The 27833-nt window shown below is 51.8% G+C and overlaps 1 protein-coding gene across 11 annotated transcripts; it reads left to right on the plus strand.

Annotated features, from left to right (window-relative positions):
* Positions 1 to 9579: 9579 nt before the first annotated feature.
* ARHGEF15 (Rho guanine nucleotide exchange factor 15) lies at positions 9580 to 22116 on the plus strand. 11 transcript variants are annotated; one of them, XR_012425273.1, is made up of 16 exons: positions 9580 to 9695; positions 11348 to 11997; positions 12282 to 12614; positions 12861 to 12915; positions 14255 to 14313; positions 14416 to 14627; positions 14749 to 14909; positions 15091 to 15243; positions 15355 to 15484; positions 17691 to 17765; positions 17873 to 17965; positions 18057 to 18217; positions 18363 to 18466; positions 18620 to 18702; positions 19111 to 19215; positions 20459 to 22116. XR_012425273.1 is itself a non-coding variant. In XM_005582847.4 (16 exons), exons 2-16 carry the CDS (start codon positions 11397 to 11399, stop codon positions 20608 to 20610), a joined length of 2526 nt encoding a protein of 841 aa, XP_005582904.3. In that variant the 5' UTR covers positions 9580 to 9695; positions 11348 to 11396; the 3' UTR covers positions 20611 to 22116. The 11 variants fall into 11 exon arrangements, 7 of the variants coding, with proteins under 7 accessions (XP_005582904.3, XP_045231291.2, XP_073874633.1 ...); XM_005582847.4 differs by having other exon boundaries at positions 18314 to 18466; XR_012425274.1 differs by lacking the exon at positions 9580 to 9695 and adding an exon at positions 10162 to 10203.
* The last annotated feature ends 5717 nt before the right edge of the window (positions 22117 to 27833 follow it).

A 27833-nucleotide genomic window follows, 5' to 3' on the forward strand; every position in this document is an offset into this window, starting at 1 on the left:
TAGAGATGGGGTTTCACCACGTTGGCCAGGCTGATCTCAAACTCCTGACCTCAGGTGATCTGCCTGCCGCAGCCTCCCAAAGTGCTGGGATTACAGGCGTGAGCCACTGTGCCCAGCCCACTGGCTCCTCTTGGCTGTGACAGTTTCTCAGAATGTTCTTGTTTTTGATGACCTTAACAGTTTTGAGGAGTACTGTTCAGGTATTTAGTAGAATGTTCCTCTGCTGAGGGCTTTTCTTAGGATTGCACCGGGCTTTTGGCAGGAAGACCACTGAGGTAAACTGCTATTTTCATCACATCATATCAAGGGTGGTACTTGATACATACTATCAACATGACTCATCACTGTTGATATTGACCTTGATCACCCGGCTGAGGTGGCATTTGTCAGTTTTTCTCATTACAACATTATTCTTTTTTTTAAAAAAATGGAGTTTCACTCTGTCACCCAGGCTGGAGTGCAGTGACGTGATCTCAGCTCACTGCAAACTCCACCGCCCAGGTTCAAGCAATTCTCTGCCTCAGCCTCCCAATATAACATTTTTCTTTTTTTCCCCTTTCCATATTGTACATTTTGGAAGGAAGTCACTAAGCACAGTTCACATTAAAGAAGTAGAAAGTTATGCCTCTCCCTCCTTGAAACGGGAGTATGTAAATACATTATTTGGAGGTTATTTTATTTTTGAGATGGAGTCTTACTCTGTTGCCCAGACTGGAGTGCAGTGGCACGATCTTGGCTCACTGCAACGTCTGCCTCCCGTCTTGAACCTGGGAGGCAGAGGTTGCAGTGAGCTGAGATCGCGCCACTGCACTCCAGCCTGGGTGACAGAGGGAAACTCCATCTCATAAAGACAAACAAAAACAAACAAAGATGATGACATCTAGTGTGGTGTCATACATTTTGGCTAGTTTTTCCTGAATTTCTGTCTTAGATACTGTTGCCTTCCCAGGGTGAAGGACATCGATAACCATTTGTTCCTTCTGAAGTGTGTAGAAGTGATCATGAACTTCCTAGTTCAGACAGTTACTAAGTCATTCAAGATGGCGGTCAATCGTCAGCCAGGGAGAAAAATAAGAGTCCCATCAGTGTTGTTGTTGTTGTTGTTGTTGTTGTTGTTTTAATTAAAACCTTGTTTTTGTTTATTTAGTATCACCTTACTTTCTGGTACTATAAAATGCTCCAGGCTCATTTTGTATATTTCCTGCCACAGTTCTGCAATCAGCCATTTCTCCAAGGACCCCTATTTTCTTTTACTGGCAAATGGCTTTAGAATCCAAGGTCTGGGCACTAGGTGTGCTTGTTGCTTTTGAGGTGTCATTGCTTCTGGACCCTCACATCTGAGAAAGCAAGGAAATATATGTGTGTATAGTAACCCATGTATATACGCAAACATGTATTTCCATATATAACCATCCATATCTATATTAAGCTAAGCATGAATTCATACTGATGTCTCCAACTTTTTTTGTTTGTTTGTTTTTTATTTTGAGATGGAGTTTTGCTTTTGTCGCCCAGGCTGAAGTGCAATGGCACGATCTCAGCTCACTGCAACCTCCACCTCCCGGGTTCAAGTGATTCTCCTGTCTCAGCCTCCCAAGTAGCTGGGATTACAGGCATGCACCACGACACCTGGTTAATTTTGTATTTTTAGTAGAGACGGGGTTTCTCCATGTTGGTCAGGCTGGCTTTGAACTCCAGGTGATCCGCCCGCCTCGGCTCCCAAAGTGCTGGGATTACAGGCGTGAGCTACCGCGCCTGGCGTGATGTCTTCAACTTTAATCCATTACCACATGGATCATTCTGGCTGCCTCCCGTGTTTATCTAAACTCCCACCTCAACTATGAGAAACCTGGCTTCCATAATTTGCCATCTATTTACTTAATTGTTTATTCCAGGACACTTGTATAGGAGTATCAGAATTGTTTTGTTTTTCTTTTTAAATTCTTTCTTTATTATTATTACTATTTGAGATGGAGTTTTGCTCTTGTTGCCCATGCTAGAGTGCAATGTTGTGATCTCAGCTCCCTGCAACCTCCACTTCTCAGGTTCAAGCAATTCTCCTGCCTCAGCCTACTGAGTAGCTGGGATTACAGGCACGAGCCACCACACCTGGCTAATTTGTTTTTGTATTTTTAGTAGAAATGGGGTTTCACCATGTCAGCCAGGCTGGTCTTGAACTCCTGACCTCAGGTGATCCTCCTGCCTTGGCCTCCCAAAGTGCTGGGATTACAGGCATGAACCACCGCACCCAGCCTAAAATTTTTCTTCTTTCTTTTTCTGGTTTTTTGAGATAGAGTTTGGCTGTTGTTGCCCAGGCTGGAGTGCAAGGGCGTGATCTTGGCTTACTGTAACCTCTGCCTCCTGGGTTCAAGCGATTTTCTTGCCTCAGCCTCCCAAGTAGCTGAGATTACAGGCACCATACTTGGCTAATTTTGTATTTTTAGTAGAGACGGGGTTTCTCCATGTTGGTCAGGCTGGTTTGTGAACTCTCGACCTCAGGTGATCCACCTGCCTCAGCCTCCCAAAGTGCTAGGATTACAGGGGTGAGCCACTGCACTTGGCCTAAAATTTTTCTTTATTTGTGGCCAGGCACAGTAGCTCATGCCTGTAATCCCAGCACTTTGGGAGGCTGAGGCAGGTGGATCACCTGAGGTCAGGCGATCAAGACCATCCTGGCCAGCATGGCAAAACCGCATCTCTACTAAAAATACAGAAATTAGCTGGGCGTGGTGGTGCACACCTGTAGTCCCAGCTACTTGGGAGGCTGAGGCATGATAATTACTTGAACCTGGGAGGCGGAGGTTGCGGTGAGTCAAGATTGCATCAGTGCACTTCAGCCTGGGTTACAGAGCAGGATTCCGTTTCAATAAAATAAAATAAAAATTTTCTTTATTTGTAATCATAATGTCTCAAAAGAGAATTGTTAACACATACCCCTGTGGGAAACAATCTTATAAACTAGGGTACAGTGCTTATGTGTAGTTCCATTAGCCTTTGATCTTACAGACTCTACTCATTTCCAAAATTACTCAGGTCAGCACCTTTACCCCCAGCTCCCTTCAGAAAAGTTATTTCATACATTTGTAGTATCATTAAATTCTTCTGTCACAATCTGCCTTCCATCTTGGGTTCCCTGACCTCCTTTTTTTTTTTTTTTTAAATTAAAAATATCAAGAGGCTGGACACGGTGGCTCACACCTGTAATCCTAGCACTTTGGGAGGCCAAGGCAGGTGAATCACCTGAGGTCGGGGATTCGAGACCAGTCTGACCAACATGGAGAAACCCCGTCTCTACTAAAAAAAAAATACAAAATTAACTGGGCGTGGTGGTGCATGCCTGTAATCCCAGCTACTTGGGAGGCTGAGGCAGGAGAATTGCTTGAACCCTGGAAGTGGGGGCTGCAGTGAGCGGAGATCGTGCCATTGCATTCCAGCCTGGGCAACAAGAGTGAAACTCTGTTTCAAAAAAATACATATATATATATGTATATATCAGGGCTGGGCGCAGTGGCTCATGCTTGTAAGCCCAGCACTTTGGGAGGCTGAGGCGGGTGGATCACGAGGTCAAGAGATTGAGACCATCCTGGCCAACATGGTGAAACCTCATCTGTACTAAAAATAAAATGCAAAAATTAAGGCCGGACACGGTGGTTCACACCTGTAATCCCAGCACTTTGGGAGGCCGAGGTGGGGGGCGGGAATCACCTGAGATCAGGAGTTTGAGACCAGTCTGGTCAACCTGGTGAAACCCCATCTCTACTGAAAATACAAAAATTAGATGGGTGTGGTGGTGGCACCTGTAATCCCAGCTACTTGGGAGGCTGAAGCAGGAGAATCACTTGAACCCAGGAGGAGGAGGTTACAGTGAGCCGAGATTGCACCATTGCACTCCAGCCAGGCGACAGAGCAAGACTTCGTCTCAAAAAAAAAAACAAAAAAAACCCCCAAAAAACCCAAAAATGTTTAATTAAGCCCAAGGTCACCTAGATTTTCTCCTATGTTTTCTTCTAGAAGCTTTATAGTTTTACTTTTTACATTTAGGTCTATGATCCATTTTGAGTTAATTTTTGTAAACTATGTGAGGTCTGGGTTTGGTTTCTTCTTCCTCGTCCTCGTCTCTTCTTTTTCTACTTCTTCTTTTTCTCCTCCTTCTTCTTTCTTCCTTCTTCCTTCTTCCTTCTTCCTTCCTTCTTCCTTCTTCCTTCTTCCTTCTTTCTTCTTTCTTCTTCTTCTCCTTCTCCTTCTCCTTCTCCTTCTCCTTCTTCTCCTTCTCCTTCTTCTCCTTCTTCTTCCTTTGGTCCTTTGTAAAAAATCTGTTTTCTATATTTGTGTGGCTCGATTTCTGGGCCGTCTCTTCTGTTCCCTTGATCTGTGTGTCTAGTCTTTGACCAATATCATACTGTCTTGATTTATTGTAGGCTGTTATCATTTTTTCCTGGATGTGAATGTCCTGAGTCAGAGTTGAGAGGAGTTGCATAGGGAACATAAAAGTTCCCAGGTGTCTGAAAGAAGGGGTGGTACCATGGAGAGGGAGCCAGAACCACGCGGAGGCTTGGAGGGCAGGGGGCTGTGTTTTTCTTGCCGCCTCCTTGGTTGCCTAAACACTGATGGGTTCTTCTTGGCTGCTGACCCCGCAGCTGAAGTGCTCAGACTCCACCTAGTGGTGGCGTGGAAGGATCGTCTGTGTATATCCTCACCTGGACCAAACCCTGTATAAGCTCCCTTTATAAGGGATTGTTTTGTTGCTGTAAGTGACAGAAATCCAACTCAAACTAGCTTGCAAAAAGGGAACTCATTGACTCACACAACTGAAAACTCCAGACACAGATATGACTTCAGGCCAGCAGAATCAGGCACTCAAATCTGACCCTCTCCACCTGTGCCATACATCGGTTTTATTCTTAGGCCACCTCATTGATGGCCACTAGTACCTCTAGGCCCATATTCCACCAGCTTAGCATCCTCAGTGGGAATGGAACTGCCCAGCAGGCTCCTCCTGGCCTCTGCACAAATAAAGACCACGGCATTGCAGTAAAGAAAGAGTTTAATGGACACGAGGCCAGCCATGCCACATGCAAAATTGATTGCATTATTACTCAAATCAATCTCCCTGAAAATTCAGAGATCAGGGTTTTTGATGATTTGGTGGGTAGGGGGCCGGAAAGTGGGGAGTGCTAACTGGTCAGGTGGGAGATGAAATCATAGGGAGTTGAAACTCTGCTCTTTCACTGAGTCGGTTCCTGGGTGGGACCAGATGAACCAGTTTATTGATGTGGGTGTTGCCAGAGGATGCTCTGAGTGCAGGGTCTGCAAAATATCACAAGCCCTGATCTTAGGTTTTACAACAATGATGTTATCCCCAGGAGCAATTTGGGGAGGTTCAGAATCTTGCAACCTCCAGCTGCATTACTCCTAAACCAAATCTTGTGGTTTTTTTGTTTTGTTTTGTTTTGTGTGTGGGGTGTGTGTGTGTGTGTGTGTGTGTGTGTGTGAGACGAAGCATCGCTTTGTCACCTAGGCTGGAGGGCAATGGCATGGTCTCTGCTCACTGCAGCCTCCGTCTCCTGGGTTCAAGCAATTGTCCTGTCTCAGCCTCCCGAGTAGCTGGGACTACAGGTGTGCGCCACCACACCCGGCTAATTTTTTGTATTTTTAGTAGAGACAGGGTTTCACCATGTTGGCCAGGCTGGCCTTGAACTCCTGAGCTCGTGATCCGCCAACCTCGGCCTCCCAAAGAGCTGGGATTACAGGCGAGTGCCACTGCGCGCAGCTGAAATGGGAGTTTTATTATTACTCAAATCAGTCTTCCCAGGCAGAATCAGAGTTTTTAAAGATCATTTGGCGGGTAGGGGGTAGGGGCTCGGGAAGTGGGGCGTGCTGATTGGTCAGGTTGGAGATGGAATTGTAGGGGCTAGAAGTGAGTTTTTCTTGCTGTCTTCTGTTCCTGGGTGTGATGACAGAACTGGTTATGTCAGATTAAGGTCTGAGTGGCATCAACTGATTCATGGAGCCAGTGGCTGCATGACCCCCAAACTAATTTATAATCTTGTAGCTAATTTGTCAATTTGTTAGTCCTGCAAAGGCAGACCGGTCCCCGGGCAAGAAGGGGGTCTTTTCGGTTCAGGGCTATTATCAGTTTTGTTTCAAGTCAAACCATGAACTGAATTCCTTTTTTTTTTTTTTTTGAGACGGAGTCTCGCTCTGTCGCCCAGGCTGGAGTGCAGTGGCGCGATCTCGGCTCACTGCAAGCTCCGCCTCCCGGGTTCACGCCATTCTCCTGCCTCAGCCTCCCGAGTAGCTGGGACTACAGGCGCCCACAACCGCGCCCGGCTAATTTTTTGTATTTTTAGTAGAGACGGGGTTTCACCGTGGTCTCGATCTCCTGACCTTGTGATCCGCCCGCCTCGGCCTCCCAAAGTGCTGGGATTACAGGCGTGAGCCACCGCGCCCGGCCCAATGAACTGAATTCCTTCCCAAAGTTAGTTCAGCCTACGCCAAGGAATGAACAAGGACAGCTTAAAGGTTAGAAGCAACATGGAACTGGTTAGATCTGATTTTAGTAGAGAAGGGATTTCACCATGTTGGCCAGGCTGGTTTCGAACCCCTGACTTCAGGTGATCCACCCACCTCGGCCTCCAAAAGTGTTGGGATCACAGGTGTGAGCCACCGTGCTGGGCCAAAAACAATTTTTTAAAATTAAGTTTATGACATCTGTGTATTTTTCTGTATGTGCTTTTAAAGTCCTTGTGACTGAGTTACAGGGCTTTGATTCTTGGGTCTAAAAACCACACCAAATTCTGCTAAATCTTAAAAACTGACATCAATTAAAGCCTCATCTTCAGGCCCAGTAGAAGATGTCAATCAAAATAAACTGTATTGCTGAGACAAACGGCCACAAATTAAAGCTATTCAACTGCTCAAGGCCCAGGGACTATCAGAGACAAACAGCCACAAATTAAAGCTATTCAACTGCTCAAGGCCCAGGGACTATTGCAGAAGGCATGTGAGATGGTAAGGATTGATTTTGTGAAATAAAATAAATTCAGTTTCTCTATAAATTAACCATTAATGTCAAAGGCACACTGATGCAAGATCAGCCATATGGGCCCTTGTGTCCGATTAACAACGTTTTCTTGGAGCATTAACTGACTCCTTACTAAAGGTCGTAAAGGTTATACAAAAGTTATGGAAGTTATATCTTATGGTCAAGATTAAAATGTTATAGAATGTTTATAAAATATTGGGGGCCGGGCGCGGTGGCTCACGCCTGTAATCCCAGCACTTTGGGAGGCTGAGTCAGGCGTATCATGAGGTCAGGAGTTAAAGACCAGCCCAGCCAACACGGGGAAACCCTGTCTCTACTAAAAAATACAAAAAATTAGCCGGGCGTGGTGGCTCAAGCCTGTAATCCCAGCACTTTGGGAGGCCGAGACGGGCGGATCACGAGGTCAGGAGATCGAAACCATCCTGGCTAACACGGTGAAACCCCGTCTCTACTAAAAAATACAAAAAACTAGCTGGGTGAGGTGGCAGGTGCCTGTAGTCCCAGCTACTCAGGAAGCTGAGGCAGGAGAATGGCTTAAACCCGGGAGGTGGAGCTTGCAGTGAGCTGAGATCTGGCCACTGCACTCCAGCCCGGGCGACAGGGTGAAACTCTGTCTCAAAAAACAAACAAACAAACAAAAAAACACAAAAAATTAGCCAGGTGTGGTGGCTGTAATCCCAGCTGCTTGGGAGACTGAGGTAGGAGAATCACTTGAACCCAGGAGGCAGAGGTTGTGGTGAGTCGAGATCGTACCACTGCACTCCAGCCTGGGCGACAGGGCAAGACTCCATCTCAAAAAAAAAAAAAAAAAAATTTTGGAAAAAAATTTAATTGGCTTCATGGTGTTTTTCTTGGGGCTTATTGTTTGGAAAATTAAGTCTCTTCTATCAAAGAATAAAGGTTTTTGCCTTTTTTTGAAGTCCTTGAGTTATCACTTTGGTTAAATCAATGACTTATTTTACAATGGCCTGTGATCCTATTTTGTGACATCAAGAGTTTTAAACCTTTGATATTTGACGAGCTTTCTAAAATCAAATTATAATTGTGTCTTTTTCTGACTCAATTAATCTTTTAAGATATTAGGGTCCCTAAAGTCCAAAAATGACATATTTGGTTTATTTGGTATAAAACTTATACAGGAAGCATTGTTAAATATGAAATGGTGTTTGCTTTTCTTTGGGCTGTATTTGTAAAAATTTGTTATTGGTATGTGTTCCAAAATTATGGGAAACTCCTATAATTCTGATGTGACTTAGTGTATGTTATCAGTAGTAATTATAATTGTTATGTTAAATTATTGTGTGCCAGAGAGGTGACAAATTTCCTTGTCAACTGGGTCTTTGACTAGGACTGCCCTAAAACTTTTTGTCACCCATGGACAATTGTTGTCTTGTTTTGGTCCTCTTTAGAAGGTGGTTTTATTTATTTCATTTATTTTTATTTCTGTTTTTTTGAGATGGAGTCTCACTCTGTCACCCAGGCTGGAGTGCAGTGGCGCGATCTCGGCTCACCACAACCTCCGCCTCCCAGGTTCAAGCAATTCTCCTGCCTCAGCCTCCCTAGTAGCTGAGATTATAGGCATGTGCCACCAGGCCCAGCTAATTTTGTACTTTTAGTAGAGACGGGGTTTCTCCATGTTGGTCAGGCTGGTCTCGAACTCCCGACCTCAGGTGATCCACCTGCCTTGGCCTCCCAAAGTGCTGGGATTACAGACATGAGCCACTGCGCCCGACCTCTGCACATTTTGTATTGTTTTTTTCAGACAGCATTTTGCTCTGTTGCGCAGGCTGAAGTGCAGTGGTGCGATCACAGCTCACTGTAGCGTCCAACTCCTGGGCTCAAGTGATGTTCCCACCTCAGCCTCCTGAGTAACTGGGACCACAAATGTGTGCCACTATAGCTATTTTTTTTTCCTTTTGAGATGGAATTTCACTCTTGTTGGCCAAGCTGGAGTGCAATGGCGCGATCTCGGCTCACTGCAACCTCTGCCTCCCATAGCAATTCTCCTGCCTCAGCGCCTGGGATTACAGGCGCATGCCACCATGTCTGGCTAAGTTTTTGCATTTTTAGTAGAAACGGGGTTTCACCATGTTAGCCAAGCTGGTCTTGAACTCCTGACCTCAGGTGATCTGCTTGCCTCGGCCTTCCCGAGTGCTGGGATTACAGACGTGAGCCACTTCCCCTGACCTGTCCATGGCTAATTAAAAAAAAATCTTTTGTAGAGACAGGATCACACTACGTTGCCGAGGCTGGTCCTCCCACCTTGCCCTCCCAAAGTGCTGGAGTGCTGGGATTATAAGGGTGAACGACGACGCCTGGCCCCCTGCAAATGTTATACCTCCCTGGAGGAGACAGATCCCAAGCCACACCTCTCCTCCCCTCAGTACTACCTCCTGGCCCTCCCCTCTAACACACACACACACACACACACACACACACACACACACACACACACACACACACACACGCCAGACACAATGGCTGGGTGGAGCTGAGGAACTGGCTTCCCCCGCAGAGATCTCAATCTGGGCTCTGAGCTCCCGCCCCAGAATCACAGGAACAGACATTTGGAGACCTCAGCCCCGCATTCCTTGCTCCAAGGGGCAGAAAGGACACGCTGAAAATAGCAACTGATTCCAAAAAGATAAAGGTAAATTCATGGGGACCTCCTGCAGAGTTAGGGAGGGAGGCCTGCGGGAGGGTCCCTCGGGGTGAAAGAGGGGTTGGCGCACACCTGGCTGAAGAGACAGGAGGTGGTGTGAGTCCTGGGAAAGATGGTGAGACTCGCCTTGGAGGGACGCACGTAGCATCCCTTAGCTGAGACAGAGGCATCCAGATACCCATGCTCTGTGCCATTGCGGTCTTGTCCTCATCCCCACCCCTGTCCACCTCACTCCTGTGAGCCCCCATCTACACAGCTGTTCAGGTAGAACCTGTACACACATTTCCCATGCCTGAATTTCAGCTTTTCCCCAGAGCCCGTTAACCTCTGAGACCCTGGATACCTCTGTTTCCTGGGGCCCCGTGTGATGTGCGCATGTGGAGCGTGGTGTGGTTTGTTGGGGGGGGGTGTCCGGTTGGGAGGCGGATCTGATTCCTGTTTCCTGCCCCTACTCACTCAGCCCTGGGAGGTGACTGAGAGTGGAGGGGATTCAAGGGTGAGTGTTTGGGGCCCGAGTACCTGGATTCCTGAGTGGGGGGTAGGGAAGGAAGTAAACGCAGGTACCCGAGAGGGGTGTGGGATCCCTGAGGGGTAGGGGCTGGGGAGGAGCTGGCCAGTGGTCAAGACCACTGTGTGGGTCACTTTGCTAAGTGACTTTCTGCCAGAACACAGAGGCCACTGAGCTGCCAGACCCGTCATTTACAACCCCCTTGTTACCCCCTCATCATTTCTCAAGGACCCAATCCGAGGCCTGGAGGGGTCTGACTCTCCTGCTGAGCCCCGAAGGGAGTTTGGAGGTTCCCCTGCTTCCCAGCCCGGACCCTGCAGCCTTCTTGGGATTGTAGCCTCCTTCCTCAAGGGAGGAAGAGAAACCCAGGCCACAGCGCCCTGGCCTGACTGGTCCTCTCCTTCAGCTGGCTCTCCCAGCCACCTCCCCAGGCCTCTTGGCAAGACTTCTGCCTGTGCTGGGCTTCTCTCTGTGACCAGACCCAAGGGCAGGCGGGGACGATCAGACGCAGGACAGGGGAGACTGAGCCAGGGCCTCCTCATCTCCGGGGGTCAGAGGCTCCAGGAATCTTGATGGCAGGAAAAGGAGACTAAAAATAATCCGGAAAGGGAGAGTCCGGAGAGAGGAACTGGGAAATGGGGGGCGGAGGGCCGGTGGAGCAGGGAAACAGTGATGCACGCCTCGCAGCCCAGGCCCGGCGGACAGGCGCGCCCACGGCACCCAGACCCAGACAGCACAGAACACACATCGCACACCCACCCTGCCACCGCTATCTCAGACACGCACACTGAGAACTTCCTAACGGGCCACACGCCACACACTGTCCACTGCACTCTCCCCCTGCACACCCACCCGGCAAGCACAGAACTCGCACACTCACAATACACCGTGCCACTCCCCCACCACAACCACACACAAACCTCCGCAACACACCCCACGGACACGTGGTTCAGTAGGCAGACACAGGGTGGTTGTACTAGCAAAGGGGATCCCCCGTATTGAGTTTTATGGATTCTCTGAAACCCCCACACCAGCCTTCCCTCCTGACTTCAAAATCCTGCCTTCCAGTGGCCTCAGTTTATCCACCCTGCGGGGCACTAAGGGTCTTTCTGTTTCCCTCCCTCCTCCTTAGGGGATGACTCCAGCAGAGCACCCCACTCCTTTGAAGACCACAGAGGAAGATGTCAGCCCAGTCCCTTCCCGCAGCAACACCCCCCACGCAGAAGCCCCCTCGGATCATCCGCCCCCGCCCTCCTTCTCGTTCCAGGGCTGCCCAGTCCTCAGGGCCTCCCCACAACGGCTCCTCTCCACAAGAACTTCCCCGAACCTCCAATGATGCACCAACCCCAGTGTGCACCCCCATCTTCTGGGAGCCCCCAGCTGCATCCCTCAAGCCCCCTGCTCTTTTGCCCTCCTCAGCTTCTAGAACCAGCCTCGACTCCCAGACTTCCCCAGAGTCACCTTCCAGCACCCCCACACCTAGTCCAGTGTCCCGGCGCTCCGCCTCCCCAGAACCTGCTCCCCGGTCCCCAGTCCCCCCACCCAAGCCTTCTGGGTCACCCCGCACACCTCTGCTCCCCATGGCCGGGGTCCTGGCTCAGAATGGCTCTGCCTCAGCCCCTGGCACTGTGCGGAGGCTGGCTGGCAGGTTTGAAGGGGGTGCTGAAGGCCGGGTTCAGGATGCAGACGCCCCGGAGCCAGGTCTCCAAGCGAGAGCAGATGTGAATGGGGAGAGAGAAGCTCCCCTCCCCGGGAGTGGGTCCCAGGAGAACGGTGCTCCAGGTGAGTGTTGGGGGGGGTGGCGCTGGGGGACCTCAATCCACCCATCTTCTTCGTTTTCAGTGCTAACGACTTTCAGGGGCTACCTTTTCAAAAATGGATTTAATGTTTGGGATATCTGGTTTCTGTATGTCAGGATTTGAAGGGAGTCAGGGTGGAGGAGATCTACAGATGCCTCGACCTTGGTGTTGCAGTTGCTGGGCAGGTTAAAGATGGAGATGGTCTATGGTCTCAGGGGTGGGGCTGGGCCCCAAGGGCTTTCTCCTTAGGATATCCATCTCCCACAGATGCTGGCCTGGCCTGCCCTCCCTGCTGCCCCTGTGTCTGCCACACCACCCGACCTGGCCTGGAGCTCAGATGGGTGCCTGTGGGGGGCTATGAGGAGGTCCCCAGGGCCCCCCGTCGGGCCTCTCCGCTGCGGACCTCTCGCTCCCGCCCCAATCCTCCAAGCATCGGTCACCCTGCTGTGGTCCTCACATCCTACCGCTCCACTGCCGAGCGCAAACTCCTGCCACCCCTCAAGCCTCCCAAACCAACTCGTGTCAGGCAGGACGTCACCATTTTCAGGGACCCCCCACAGCCAGATCTTGATCTGCCTTCTGAAGATGGAATCCAAACAGGTGCAGGGCCTGGGGGAGTGGACCTCTGGGCTGTGAGGGGACAGGAGAGAGGCGGGGGGGGGGACTAAATTCCAACAAACTACAATACCCAACAGGCCCTGGGTTCTTTGCTTCCCTACCAGCTGCGCTCTGGTGCTGATGAGAATTGCAGTTTTTATAGTGACCGTTCCTGCTGAGGCTGGAGTTGGGAGTCCTGGGCTGGGGATCCTGGAGTTTTCTTCTCTTCACTCTGGCTTCTCTCTCCAGGGGACAGTCCTGATGAAGCTCCTCGGAACGCTCCTCCAGCAGCTGTGGAGGGGAGGTACCGAACACCCCCACCCCTATTCCCTGGTTCTCTCCCCACCATGCTTCTACCTGAGGGCAGACTAACCTTCAGCTCCAGCTAAATCCCACCTGCACAAAGGTGAGGGGACAAGGGCCAGGGCTCTAGATATAAGCAGCCCTTGTTTCAAATCCCAGCTCTGGCCCTTATCAATTCTGTGATCTTATAGAAGGCTGGGTGCGGTGGCTCATGTCTGTAATCCCAGCCCTTTGGGAGGCCGAGGCGGGAGGATCACCTAAGGTTAGGTGTTCAAGATCAGCCTGGCTAACATGGTGAAACCCCATCTCTACCAAAAATACAAAAATTAGCTGGGCGTGGTGTCGGGTGCCTGTAATCCCAGCTACTCGGGAGGCTGAGGCAGGAGAATCACTTGAACCCGGGAGGCGGAGGTTGCAAGGAGCCAAGATCGCGCCACTGCACTCCAGCCTGGGCAACAAGAGAGAAACTCTGTCTCAAAAAAGAAAAAAAAAAAAGAAGGTCTTTAGCCTTCCTGGGTCTCAGTGTCCTCATCTATGAAATGGGGCTAAGCATAGAAGCCACTTCATGGAATCGTGGGGATATGATATTGTGAAGAGCCGGGCCCAGAGTAAGTGTACCACTTTAACTCCCTTCCCTCACCTTGAGCTTCTATTGTAATTATTGTCTGAAAATCTATTTGGCAATCATGACCATCTCTTCTATGCTATCCAGGCTTGTTAATTATCTTAGATTCACCATTGTTATCAGGGTCCATTCATTTATTCAATAAACATTTACTAGCGTGGTTTTTAGCTTGGGCGAATGGGGGTGTGGTGGTGCCGATGACCAGAGCAGGGGAGATAAGGGGCTACACGTGCTGGTGGGAGGTGTGAGAGTGTAGTCCACCACGTTGAGCTTCCTTGACCCACAAACAGGGCATTCCAGACAATGATTGCTGCGTGAGAGGGCTGAGAAGGAGACTCAGAAGTCTCTGGTCTACAATAGTTGAGATAGGAATGGGGCCCACTTAGTTCAGGGGCTCCTCTCTAAAAGGCACATAAAAAGATCTGAAATTTGAGCCAGGCAAAGTAGCTCATGCCTGTAATCCTGACACTTTGCAAGGCCAAGGTGGCAGGATTGCTTGAGGCCAGGAGTTTAAGACCAGCCTGGGCAACATAGCGAAACCTTGTCTTTCCCCTTCAAACAAAACAAAAAGCCTGAGGTTTGACGTGGGGAGCCGTCAGGATCCCTACATTCAATTTGCATGTGCGTTGCCCTGTCCAGCATGGGAACAACAAGCACCCTGAGGTGGGCAGTAGTCGTGGCCCTGGGGGACTCCCTTCCCTTTCTTTCTCCACAGGGAAGAGGAGGGGCTAGAGGTGCTGAAGGAGCAGAACTGGGAGCTGCCCCTGCAGGATGGTGAGGGCCTCTGGACCTGAGGGTCCCTGCTGTGACCATCAAGCAGTGGGGGAAGGGTTTGGGGGCCCTGGGCTTCCCTGAAGTGCTATGTTTGCCCTCTAGAACCTCTGTACCAGACCTACCGAGCAGCCGTGCTGTCAGAGGAGCTGTGGGGGGTCGGTGAGGATGGGAGTCCTTCTCCAGCAAATGCTGGAGATGCGCCCACTTTCCCACGACCCCCTGGACCTCGCAACACCCTGTGGCAGGAGCTTCCGGCTGTGCAAACAAGCGGCCTTCTGGATACCCTCAGCCCCCAGGAGAGGCGCATGCAGGAGGTGGGAGCTGGAGGTGGGAGACGGGAGGAGGCTGCTGGGGTTGGGCGGGCTGCATGGGTCAGACGTAGGGGAGGAGGGCCCAGGGTCCTGGCTTTCCACGACTGCCTGCTCTTCTTTCTAGAGTCTTTTCGAGGTGGTAACGTCCGAGGCTTCCTACCTGCGCTCCCTGCGGCTGCTGACCGACACTTTCGTGCTGAGCCAGGCACTCCGGGACACGCTCACCCCCCGTGATCACCACACACTCTTCTCCAATGTGCAGCGAGTCCAGGGAGTCAGCGAACGGTCAGTGGCTTCCTGTACTTCCAGGGAACCTGCCCTTAGGCTGCTGGGCACGCCCTTTCCTCTCTCCCGGGCCCAGGTCCTTCCTTCTACTGACCCAGTTGGTTCCCAGCCCTTCTCTCACGAACCCGGGAGACCTGGCTCTCTGCCCCGCCCCCATTGCTTGCTTCCCCAATTCCTTCAGGTTTCTAGCAACGCTCCTGTCCCGTGTGCGCTCTTCCCCCCACATCAGCGACCTGTGTGATGTGGTGCACGCCCACGCTGTGGGGCCTTTCTCGGTGTATGTGGATTATGTGCGGAACCAACAGTATCAGGAGGAGACCTACAGCCGCCTCATGTGAGTGTCCCAGGGGTGTGGAGGAAGCTGCAGAGAGGGGTGGGGTCGAGGCCACAGCAGGCTGGGGCACCAGGGCCTCCAGGCAGCCGCTAACCACTCTTGCTTCTGCAGGGACACCAACATGCGCTTCTCCGCCGAGCTGCGCCGGCTGCAGAGCCTCCCTAAGTGTGAGCGGCTCCCGCTGCCGTCCTTCCTGCTACTGCCCTTCCAGCGCATCACCCGGCTCCGCATGCTACTGCAGGTACCCATCCGGCTGCGGCAGTTTCCGCCCCACCAACCCCATCGGAGAACACTCCTGAGGGCTTCTTGGCCCTCCAGTTATCACCATGCACTACTCCACCTTAAACATAAAATCCCCCAAATCGTAACTACGAATCTGGGTGTCTCAGCCTAGGACCCACCACGCCCTGCCTTAGGGGACCTGTGCGCTCTTCCCCTTACCTGGACTGCCTCCAGGTCCAGGTGCAGGGAAAGGGCCTCTGGCTGGAGACAGGCGTTCCACACCTAGCTCTGCCACTGACTCTCTGAGTGACCTCGGGCAAGTCCCTTCTGCTTGCTGGGTCTCAGGGGGAGTGTGTGAGTGGTTTTTGAGGTTGTCTCTGGCTGTATTCTTCTACCCACATGCCTTCCCAGCTGGGGTGATATCACCTCCAAGGGGGCAAAAATTGGTTCTTTGGGGGTGAAAATAATCTTAGTTATTCCAACAGCTGTACTCCATTAAGCTTTAGTGCATAAACAGAGTTCCAGTAGATCTGTAGAATTAAACTTTCATGGTGAGGGGGATGTTTAGGGAAAATTATCTAAAAAAGGCATCTTAGTGGGGTGATATTGGGAAAAAAAAGTTTAAGACACTCTTCTCCTCCTCCTTCTTCTTCTTTTCTTTTTTTTGAGATGGAGTCTTGCTCTGTCACCCAGGCTGGAGTGTAGTGGCCTGATCTCGGCTCACTGCAAGCTCCGCCTCCCGGGTTTACACCATTCTCCTGCCTCAGCCTCCTAAGTAGCTGGGATTACAGGCGCCCGCCACCACACCTGGCTAATTTTTTGTATTTTTAGTAGAGACGGGGTTTCACCGTGTTAGCCAGGATGGTCTCCATCTCCTGACCTCGTGATCTGCCCGCCTCGGCCTCCCAAAGTGCTGGGATTACAGGCATGAGCCACCGCTCCCAGCTGACATGCTCTCTTCTATTGCAAAGTAGAGACTCCTTTCTAACCAGGCCACCCAATATGGGGATCTTTAGAGCGGTGGCACGATCACAGCTCACTGCAGCCTCAAATGCCTGGGCTCAAGGGATCCTCATGCCTCAGCCTGGGACCACAGTGCCACCATGCCCTGCTATTTACTAATTTTTATTTGTATAGAGACAGGGTGTCACTATGTTGGCTAGGCTGGTCTTGAACTCCTGGCCTCAAGCAGTCCTCCTATCTCTGGCCTTATAGGCGTGAGCCACTGAGCCCAGCGAATGGGGGGATCTTTATGTGAAGAGTTCCCAACCAGATTTTCAGTGTCTTTATGATCTTATTCAGCTTTATCTATCCCCAGTGTAGACAACACAATAATAATAATGATACTAATCATAATAGCTCAACAGCTATTGAGCTTTCTAGGAATGGTTCTAAGTGCTATACACCTGTGTAACCTTATCCACAACTGTGTGAGGGTAGGAACTATTATTTGTCCTACTTTAGAGATGAGAAGGCTAAGGCACAGGTTACATAACTTGCCCCAGGTCATATAGAAATAACTGATGGAGAAAAAATTGTAATTAAGCACTCTTAGGTACTCTACTGTATTGCCTGCACTAACAGTTTTGGTTAATAATTATTAAAATAATAGGAACCTTTGGGCCGGGCACAGTGGCTCACGCTGTAATCCCAGCACTTTGGGAGGCCGAGGCGGGTGGATCATCTGAGGTCAGGAGTTCAAGACCAGCCTGGCCAACATGATGAAACCCCATTTCTACTAAAAATACAAAAAATTAGCCAGGCGTGGTGGCACATGTCTGTAATCCCAGCTACTTGGGAGGCTGAGGCAGGAGAATCACTTGAACCCGGGAGGCAGAAGTTGCAGTGAACCGAGATTGCGCCACTGCACTGCAGCCTGGGTGATAGAGCCAGACTCTGAAAAAAAAAAAAAAAAATAGGAATCTTCTTTTCAACATTTAATATGTACCAAGAACTATGCTAAGCACTTTACATATATTACCTTCTTGAATCCTCAAAACAATGCTATTGATATGCTAGGTGGATATTAGCCCCATTTTACAGATGGGGAAGCTGAGGCTCAGAGAGGTAACAGGACTTGCTTAGGGTTCTGCAGATGGTGAATGATGAGGTCTGTCAGCCTTGTTGAAATTGGCCAAAGCAGGCAGGGTCCTCTGAGCTGTGGCCCCTCTGAATCCCAGGGCCACAGAGCAGGGGGCCCAGTCACCCTTCCTCCTTGTCCCCAGAATATCCTGCGTCAGACAGAAGAGGGGTCCAGCCGTCAGGAGAATGCCCAGAAGGCCCTGGGTGCTGTCAGCAAGGTGGGCAGGAGGGACACTGAAGTGGGGGGAGGTGACAAGGTGGTAGAGAGAAATGGTAGGGAGTAGGGGGCTGGCCGCTGGGGTGGGTAACAGATCCCCTTACCTAGATCATCGAGCGTTGCAGCGCTGAGGTGGGGCGCATGAAGCAGACTGAAGAGCTGATCCGGCTCACCCAAAGGCTGCGCTTCCACAAAGTCAAGGTACATCCCTGCCCAGGCTCCCCATCTTGCCCTGCCCCATGGTGCTGCTGCTGCTGCTGCTAGAACCTCCTCTGCCTCTGCTTCCTCCCAGGCCCTGCCCCTAGTCTCCTGGTCACGGCGCCTGGAGTTCCAGGGAGAGCTGACCGAGTTAGGGTGCCGGAGGGGGGGCGTGCTCTTTGCCTCGCGCCCCCGCTTCACCCCTCTTTGCCTGCTGCTCTTCAGCGACCTGCTGCTCATCACTCAGCCTAAGAGGTGAGTCCTAGGGAAGGAAGGAGCCCAGTCTGGCGTGGGCAGGAGGGGTCCAGCGGGACCCCTGCTGTCCTTCTGAACGACCTCATCCCTGGGCAGTGGGCAGCGGCTACAGGTTCTGGACTATGCCCATCGCTCCCTGGTCCAGGCCCAGCAGGTTCCGGATCCATCTGGACCCCCTACCTTCCGCCTCTCCCTTCTCAGCAACCACCAGGGTCGCCCCACCCACCGGCTACTCCAAGCTTCTTCCCTGTGAGTTGTGTTTCCTTCAGAAAACACCCTTGGGACGCTTATCTGACCTCTCAGAGCTCCTCCAACTTCCCCAGTCTCTCTCTTCTGTGGCTCCTGCCTCAGCCCTAGAGGATCTCTTGGGCCATCTGTGGCACTTCCCAATGTCCCCACCAGATCAGACATGCAGCGCTGGCTAGGAGCCTTCCCGACCCCAGGCCCTCTTCCCTGCTCCCCAGACACCATCTATGAGGACTGTGGTGAGTATCCCCCTAGATGGGAGGAGGGAAGAAAAAGTGAGTCTTGCCGGGCGCGGTGGCTCACGCCTGTAATCCCAGCACTTTGGGAGGCCGAGGCGGGCGGATCACAAGGTCAGGAGATCGAGACCACGGTGAAACCCCGTTTCTACTAAAAATACAAAAAATTAGCCGGGTGCAGTGGCGGGCGCCTGTAGTCCCAGCTACTCAGGAGGCTGAGGCAGGAGAATGGCGTGAACCCGGGAGGCGGAGCTTGCAGTGAGCCGAGATTGCGCCACTGCACTCCAGCCTGGGCGACAGAGCGAGACTCTGTCTCAAAAAAAAAAAAAAAAAAAAAGAAAAAGTGAGTCTTAGAGGAATATGGGGGAGAAGCTAAACAGAATCACTTTAATGTCACCCACCCCCAACCAGACTGTTCCCAGGAAATGTGTTCAGAGTCATCTACACCTGCCAAAACTGAAGGACGGAGTCTGGAGTCCAGGGCTGCCCCCAAACACCTGCACAAGACCCCTGAAGGTGAGACAGTCTTTCATTTATTTATTTTGTATTTTTTTTATTATTATTATTTGAGACAGATTCTCATTCTGTCAGCCAGGCTAGAGTGCAGTGGTGTGAGCTTGGCTCACTGTAACCTCTGCCTCCCGGGTTCAAAGGATTCTCCTGCCTCAACCTCCCAAGTACCTGGAATTACAGGCACCTGCCACCAAGCCTGGCTAATTTTTGTATTTTTGGTAGAGATGGGATTTCACCATGTTGGCCAGGCTGGTCTCGAACTCCTGACCTCAGGTGATCCGTCTGCTTTCACCTCCCAAAGTGCTGGGATTATAGGCATGAGCCTCTGGTGCCTGGCCTTCTTTCTTTCTTTCTTTTTTTAATGGAGGTGGGGATCTCGCTATGTTGCTCAGGCTGGTCTTGAACTCCTGGGCTCAAGTGATCCTCCTGCCTCAGCCTCTCAAAGTGCTGTGATTACAGGCATGAGCCCCTGCGCCTGGCCGTGTTTCATTTATTCATTCAGTAAATATTTATTAAGCACCTACGAAGTGCCACTCGCTGTTCTAGGGACTGTGAATCAAATGTATCAATCACACTTCCTTCCTTGCTGGAGCCATGTTCTAGCAGAGGAGGCAGACGATAAAGAATGAGCAAAATAGATAAGTAAATTATAAAGTACATGTGAAGGTGAGGAGTGTTATGGGGGAAAAAAAAAGGGAGCAGAGCAAAGAAGGTCAGGAGTTCCAGGGTTGGGCAGCGTGAAATTTTCAATACGGAGGCTGAGGTGGACCTCACTGAGAAGGCAGCATGAAGCTTGATGGAGCTAATTTAGGCCCATGGTGTCTGGGGGAAGAATGTCCCAGCCGGAGGCAGCAGGCAGTGCAAAGGCCCTGTGGTTGGTGTGTGACTGAGGAACTATAAGGAGGCCAGTGTGGCCAGCAGGAGAGAGAAAGGGGGAGAAGCAAATGAGGTCACAGAAGTGGCAGGGACAGGATCACGCAGGACCTGGCAGGTCCCTGCAAGGACTCCACCTCTTACTCCAAGTGACATGAGCAGCCATGCAGGGCTTGATGGAGGAGCAGCCCAGACCCTCTTCAAGCTGCTGTCACCTCCACTTCTGATGCCCTTTCTACTGATGCTCCAGGCTTATCCATGAATTCCCACACCTACAATGACCCTGAAGGCCTGAGAACCCATGAGGCCCCCTTTCCCTCTTCACCTGCTTCCTGTCCCTACCTCACTGGATCCCCTGTCTCTCTTCCCCCAGGTTGGCTGAAGGGGCTTCCTGGGGCCTTCCCTGCCCAGCTGGTGTGTGAAGTCACAGGGGAACACGAAAGGAGGAGGCACCTTCGCCAGCACCAGAGGCTTCTAGAGGCTGTTGGGCCTTCTTCAGGCACCCCCAATGCCCCCCCACCTTAATGCAGGCTGAGGAGGGGGCACATGTTGGGAGACACCTACCAGTGTGGCACGGAGAGAACAAAGCCCATTCATCCATTGGATTCACTGTCAGTGGAGATACTACCTCTCGTGGCAACCAATAGAGATCGAGCTTCAGGACCGGGCAGCCAATGAAAACGGCCTCCTGAGCCCACAGCAATAAGAATGAATGAGGATGCCTTGAATGTGCGGCCAATGGAGACAGAAGCTTAGTGCAGAGCAGCCAATGGGTACTGAGCTGGCTGAGCCTACGGCCAATGAGTATTCCTGCTATGCTCAAGGCCAAAGAAGATAAATCTAGATCATGGCAGTTAAAAAGGGGCCTCATTGGAGATAAAGTCCTAGGATAAAATTGTGAACAGGAATGAGCAGGAAGCCAACCAGCCAAAGAAAATGGTGATCTGGGCCCAAGAGACCAGTAGTCACCCTGATTGGTTCTGCAGCAATGACTGGTCCTGTCTTTTGAGTCCGGGACATACTAGTTTCCATTCATGGGTGCTTCCTGTGCCCTCTCAAGTCAGTTCTTCTCTTCCAGAAGAATTCATAGTGTGTGTCTCAGAAAATCTGCGTGTGTGCACTTGCATGTGTAGATATGTGTGTATATGTATCAGGGAAGGCATTCTGCCAACTGTGGTGTGTGTGTGGTGATTGTGTTTCTCACCCACAAATGCTCCATTTCTTCCTTTACCTCTCATTTCTCCTATTACTTGCTCCAAGAAAGATGCTAAGTCTGAGCTCCAGAAGAGACTGTGCTGGGTGTGGCTTGGCACCCAGGGGATGAGAGCCCTGAGCTCTGGGTCTCTTGGAGGCCAGGGTTCCGTGGCAGATGTGGGGCAATGTTATGGAGCAGCCAACAACCTGGCAGAGGAGCCCAAGGGACTGAAGATGGCCAGTAGCTGGGTCCTGAGGCCCCTGAAGTCTGCAGGCCCTTCACCTTGCCCCAAACGCTGGCCTCCATAATTCCTGCCTGCAGATTCCCCAACTTGAAGTATAATCCACCAGCCAGCCTCAGCCTTGAGCTTCGGAACCACATTAGATGCTGCATCTGGGTGAAGAAACGGGAGCTGTGGATCACAGGCCAGCCAGTGAACCTCCTGGGCTTTTTTGCCTTTGTCCTGATCCTCTCACAGAAACACTGGGCCAAACAGTGGGGAGAGATTGGAGAGCGGGTGTGGCTGCCCAACCCCATCCAGAGTATCTGTTTCCAGATGAGTAAATGCCTCGCATGATACCAGAGGAGGTGAGGGACAGAGAGAGCAAGGCGGACAGTGACTGGCAGGGGGTCCCAGGCCCGGGATAAGGCCTCCCCTTCAGCACAGCAACTTGCCCAGGACCGACACTGTCACATTGACTGCAGGAGACACAGGGACTCCGGGAGACTCAGAGGCAGAGAGCACTGGCGTTTGGCAGTCCATGACATTGGAGACTCCCCTAGCAGGGTGCCTGACGTGGGGAACCCTCAATAAATAGTGGTGCATTTGTACTGAGGCTCTCCGGGGAAGTGTGTGCTTATAGGAGCAGTGGTCTCCAAGTGTGGTTTCATAAGGGGGATGGGGCTGCTTGGAAAGGGGTCCAGAGCAGGGGTCAATTCTGTTGGGAACTGGGGCTTGAAGGTCATGTGTAAGACCTGAGTGTGTCAGCCCACTCAGTTCCTGAGGGCTCTGAGGTAGTGGTGGTGGTGGCAGTGGTGGTGGTGGCAATGGTTGTGGGTTTGCAGCAGCTGTGGCTGGGGGCCGCTGCAGACTGGGCAATGCCTGGGGCTCAGGCAGGCGATGAAAATGCAGCAAGAAGAATAAAAAGGGCAATCAGGGCTGGGCACCGTGGCTCGCACCCACAATCCCAGCACTTTGGGAGGTCGAGGTAGGCGGATCACTTGAACTCAGGAGTTTGAGACCAGCCTGGGAAGCATAATGAAACCCTGTCTCTACAAAAAATACAAAAATTACCCAGGCACAGTGGCATGCACCTGTAGTCCCAGCTACTCGGGATGCTGAGGCAAGAGGATAGCTTAAACCCGGGAGGTCGAGGCTGCGATGTGCCATGTTTGCACCACTGCACTCCAGCTTGGGTGACAAAGCAAGACCCTGTCTCAAAAAAAAAAAAAAAAAAAAAAAAGGCAGCAATAAAGGCCCTTTACTGACCAGCCAATCATCTCTGTGTTTAATTCAATGATACTATTTATTGAGTGCCTTCAATGTGCCAGGCATTGTTCTAGGATCTGGGCATACAGACATGAAAAAGACAAGGTCCTTGCCCTCAGGAAACCTTCATCCTGAGGGTGAGAGGTGACAGGGACAATTACCATGTCAACAAATTAATAAGTAAGATAAGATCAGGCCGGGCCAGTGGTTCACCCCTGTAATCCCAGGACTTTGGGAGGCTGAGGTGGGCGGATCTCTTGAGGTCAGGAGTTCAAGACCAGCCTGGCCAACATGGTGAAACCCTGTCTCTACTAAAAATACAAAAATTAGGCCGGGTGCAGTGGCTCACGCCTGTAATCCCTGCACTTTGGGAGGCCAAGGCGGGCGGATCACCTGAGGTCAGGAGTTTGAGACCAGCCTGGCCGACGTGGTGAAACTCTGTCTCTACTAAAAATACAAAAATTAGCTGGGTGTGGTGGTACATGCCTGTAAGTCCTAGCTACTTGGGAGGCTGAGGCAGGAGAATCATTTGAACCTGGGAGGCGGAAGTTGCAGGTTGCAGTGAGCCGAGATCGCACCATTGCACTCCAGCCTGGGCGACAGGGCGAGATTCCGTCTCAATAAAACAAAACAAGGGCTGGGCGCAGTGGCTCACGCCTGTAATCCCAGCACTTTGGGAGGCCAAGGCAGGCGGATCACCTGAGACTGGGAGTTCCAGACCAGCCTGACCAATATGGAGAAACCCCCTCTCTACTAAAAATACAAAATTAGCCAGGCGTGGTGGTGAATGCCTGTAATCCCAGTTACTTGGGAAGCTGAGGCAGGAGAATCGCTTGAACCCGGGAGGCAGAGTTTGCGGTGAGCCGAGATGGCACCAATGCACTCCAGCCTGGGCAACAAGAGCGAAACTCCATCTAAAAAACAAAACAAAACAAAACACGCCCCCCCCCCCAAAAAAAAACCAGCAGTAAGATAAAATCAGTAAGCAGTAAGCAGAAAACACAGCAAGGGCTGTGGCATAGAATGTTGTGTGTGTGTTTTTTGGGGGAGGGTGGTGGCTTTAGGGAAGATCTTGGAAGATATGACATTTGAACTGAGACCCAGATGACTTCCAGAGGAAGTAGCCCTGAGAAGATCTGGGGAAAGAGCATTCGAATGGAGGCAACAGGGGACGATAGCCCAGGAACAGAAGGTAGTGGTAGTGGGGACGGGAATCAGTGCACCTGACCCTTCAAGTGTCCTGGTAGGGGGAGCCCCTCCCCACCCAGGTCTCCCTCCCTCTTTGGCATAAGACGGAGACACACTGGGCTACTCAGAAAGACAGACATCCGGGGCAGACACGTACCCCATACACCTTCTCTCCTGGCTCCTCATCCCCTTCTAGAGTCCTGCCACCAAGGAAGCCCCCATGCTCCAATTCAGATGTTCTGATGGTGGGATAATGGGGAGATGCGGACCAGGTAAGGATTACTTTGGAGACGTAAAGGTGCATACAATACAACCATATGTTCCAAAAGAGACTGAGAAGACAGGAAGGGAGGGCATTGCCATGTTTCCTGACTTTTAGGGGTTGGTTTCTGTTAGATCCCGCTTTCCATTTTGGGGTGACCTGAGTGTGTTTGTCCTGGAGGGGTCTGCATTCTGCTGGCCAGTCCAAGGGGGCCGAAGGGCATGAAACACAGCTATATGGGAAAGGGGCGGATGTCGGGGAATGAGGACCACAGCAAGGAGAGTGTGGATAGACCCAAGATGGGGATGGTGTAAGGAGGACAGAAAAGGGAGACTGATGGGGGGTGTTGCAGGACAGGTGGCAGGAGGTAACTCAGCTCATCCCGAATTGTCTCCCTCTCTCTCCCTCAGGCATCTCTGCTATGGGAGTCCAGCGTCCCCTCCTACCTGTGTTCTTCCTGCCCCTCTGGGTTGCCTCCTGCAACTTCCTCACCGGCGGCGTAGGAGGGCCCATGGGAGAAGCCTCTCAGCTGTGCCCTGTCTGGGTTCCAGGCATGCTGGTGGGGGTAGTACAGAGAGGTTCACTGAGTCAGCTGGGGAGTTCCAGAGCCACTATCACCTTATTCCCTCCCAGTCTATCATGCTGGGGAGGTGGAGGAAACCAACATTTCCACAGGCTCAGGAAAGGCACAGGCGTCCCAGGGGAGAGATTCCTGAGGGGATAGGGTGGGAAAGCTGGGCCCCAGTTGGGGACCTCTCTTTGAGTCAGTGTGGGCACTCTTCACCCATGGCCCTGCTCCTCATAGCTGAAGCCTCCATATTCTGGGAGTCAATTGTCAACCTAAAAGGAAGAGGCTGAGGCACAAAATATGACTCAAAGAGTTTACTTGAGCCCAAGAGGGCCAGGCGTGGTGGCTCACGCCTATAATCTCAGCACTTTGGGAAGCCGAGGTAGGTGGATCACCTGAGGTCATGACTTCGAGACCAGCTTGGCCAACATGGTGAAATCCCGTCTTTACTGAAAATATGAAAAATTAGCCGGGTGTCATTGTGCCTGCCTGTAATCCCAGCCACTTGGGAGGCTGAGGCAGGAGGATCGCTTGAACCCAGGAGGCAGAGGTTGCAGTGAGCTGAGATTGCTTCATTTCCCTCCAGCCTGGGTGACAAGAGCGAGACTCTGTCTCAAAAAACAAAAAACGACTTTGGGAGGCCGAGGCGGTTGGATCATGAGGTCAGGAGATCGAGACCATCCTGTCCAACACGGTGAAACCTCGTCTCTACTAAAAAATACAAAAAAATTAGCCGGGTTTGGTGGCGGGCGCCTGTAGTCCCAGCTACTCGGGAGGCTAAGGCAGGAGAATGGCGTGAACACGAGAGGCGGAGCTTGCAGTGAGCCGAGATCGCGCCACTGCACTCCAGCCTGGGCGACTGGGCGAGACTCCGTCTCAAAAAAAAAAAAAAAAAAAAAACACAACCGAACAAACAAAAAACAAAGGGAGGACAGCTGCCAGGAAGACTCAGACCCAAGTAACCTTGGATATGAGCTCCATTAGGGCTTTGTTACAAGGAGGTTTTCAAAGGCAAAAAAGAGTGGGCTGTGGGCTGATACAAAGTTGTTAGGAATTCTCATTGGTTTAAAGGAACCTCATTGATTAGTGATTGGCTATATACTGTTAAGCTGTAGGGGGTGGGTTATAGTATCCAGTGTGGCATTACTAGGTTAATTCATAGCTGCTTATGGCAATAGCAAGCCAGTGCAAGCAGTTCAAGAGATGAACACATAGCTCAAAGGGGGCAATCGGATGTCACTGTTGTCTCATTTTAATTCCTCTCTGGCCCTGATTTATTTATTTATTTTTGGTCACAAGGTTTGGCTTTGTCACCCAGGCCAGAGTGCAGTGGCACGATCTTGGCTCACTGCAGCCTCGACCTCCTGGGCTCAAGCGATCCTCCTGCCTCAGCTTGCTGAGTAACTGGGACCACAGCCAGTAGCCACCGCACCCGACTGATTTCTGTATTTTTTGTAGAGACGGCGTTTCACCATGTTGCCCAGGCTGGTCTGGAACTCCTGGGCTCAAACGATCCTCTCCATGGGCCTGATAATTTTAAAAGGCTTGCCTGCCTCAGATAAAAAGTTTTTCTTTTCCTACAAGATAAGGCAGAGAGTAAAGGGCACGGGCCTCTCTTTGCACTGGCCTTCTGTGGGCTCCGGGTCAACATCTTTGTGGCCGACATCGCAGATAAGCGGGGGTGGGGGTTGCAATCACGCCCACAAGCAACAGAGGAAAGAGAGGAGCCTCGCCCTCTTCCCCCCACTCCCCGGTCCCCCAAGCCTGCTCACTAGCTCTCTCCTCCTCCTTCCACCCGCAAGGAACCCTCCAGCCCACTTCCCGTGATCCTTTCCGGAGCCCTTCAGCCTGGCTTGCTCTCTGGCCATCTCGGAAAGCTTCTCTTTCCTCCCTCCATATTCGCAGGTTCAGCTACAGAGGTAACTGCAGGCTCAGGTTCTCCAGAGTGGCCAGCCCACCAGCCCACCGTCCCGGTGCAGCAGTGCCTCTCCCGCGACAGTTCCACCGCGAGCCTGGCGGGTTCCAGACCTAGCTTCCCAGCACGTCCTCTCCAAGCCATGGTCTCACCACCCTCCAGCAGCCTCGGGCGACACCAAGGGGAGCAGAGCGCTGGAGCTCCTGGGAGACCCCCGACCCTAGCGGGACTCCCCTCATCCTCCGGGGCGTGGCCAGGTCCAGCTTTGGCCCCGCCCCAGCCCCGCCCCCGCCCCTCCCGCAGGGGCTGCCTCTGGCTCTCTGCGGGAGACCCGGACTCTGTGCGTGAGCGCAGCGCGGCCATAGGGCTTCCTGCAGCTGGGTCTCAGCAAGTCTGGCAGGGCTCTGGAGTCTCCTGGCCTGGCTGTGTCTCCTGGTTCTCAGGGCTCGTCTCCCACGCGGGGCGGAGTGTGGGAGTGGGCTGCTCCCACGGAAGAATCCTGGGGAAGTTGAGGCACTGACTCCCGCTGTCCAGAACACTGCCCGACGCCCGCCTCAGCGCGCCACTCCTGCTTCCCACCCACCCGCAGAACTCTCGAGGTCGCAACGGCCGTCACCAGGTCCCAGGGCCTGCGTTCAGCTGCTTGATCCGACTAGGGTTGGCTTCGGACCCGAGTGGGTCAGCTCCGCGCCCGATGGAGTTTTTCAAGCTGGTGCCTGCACGTGCCCCCGCCGCAGGGCATGGAGCCGTGGGCTGCGCCCGAACTTCCCCACAACCACCGCTGACCGAAGCCTCTCCCACTCCGTCCACCGTTCGAAACCTGAAGCCGCCCTCTGTGAGAAAGCGTTGGGGTTGAATCCAGACTGTTTGGGAACCTTAAAACTAAAAATACAAAATATTGACTAAAAATTGGATTTGAAAGTGACCCTGAGTTTTTTTGTTTTTTGTTTTTGAGACAGAGTCTCACACTATGGCCTAGTCTAGAGTGCAGTGGCCTGGCTTGATCTCGGCTTACCGCAACCTTCGCCTGCTGCGTTCAAGGGATTCTCCTGCCTCAGTCTCTCGATTAGCTGGGACTACGGGCGTGCGCCACAACACTCGGCTAATTTTTCGTTTTTTTAGTAGAGACGG

Source organism: Macaca fascicularis, chromosome 16 (genome assembly GCF_037993035.2).
Source record: "Macaca fascicularis isolate 582-1 chromosome 16, T2T-MFA8v1.1".
NCBI classification, from domain to species: Eukaryota; Metazoa; Chordata; class Mammalia; order Primates; family Cercopithecidae; genus Macaca; species Macaca fascicularis.

Bases quoted from the DNA above. Each gene is read 5' to 3' on its own strand.
- ARHGEF15 (XM_005582847.4), top strand. From the start codon at position 11,397: ATGTCAGCCCAGTCCCTTCCCGCAGCAACACCCCCCACGCAGAAGCCC. The intron at 12,615-12,860 runs GTGCAGGGCCTG...TTCTCTCTCCAG, and splicing joins TGAAGATGGAATCCAAACAG to GGGACAGTCCTGATGAAGCT. The intron at 12,916-14,254 runs GTACCGAACACC...CTTTCTCCACAG, and splicing joins CCAGCAGCTGTGGAGGGGAG to GGAAGAGGAGGGGCTAGAGG.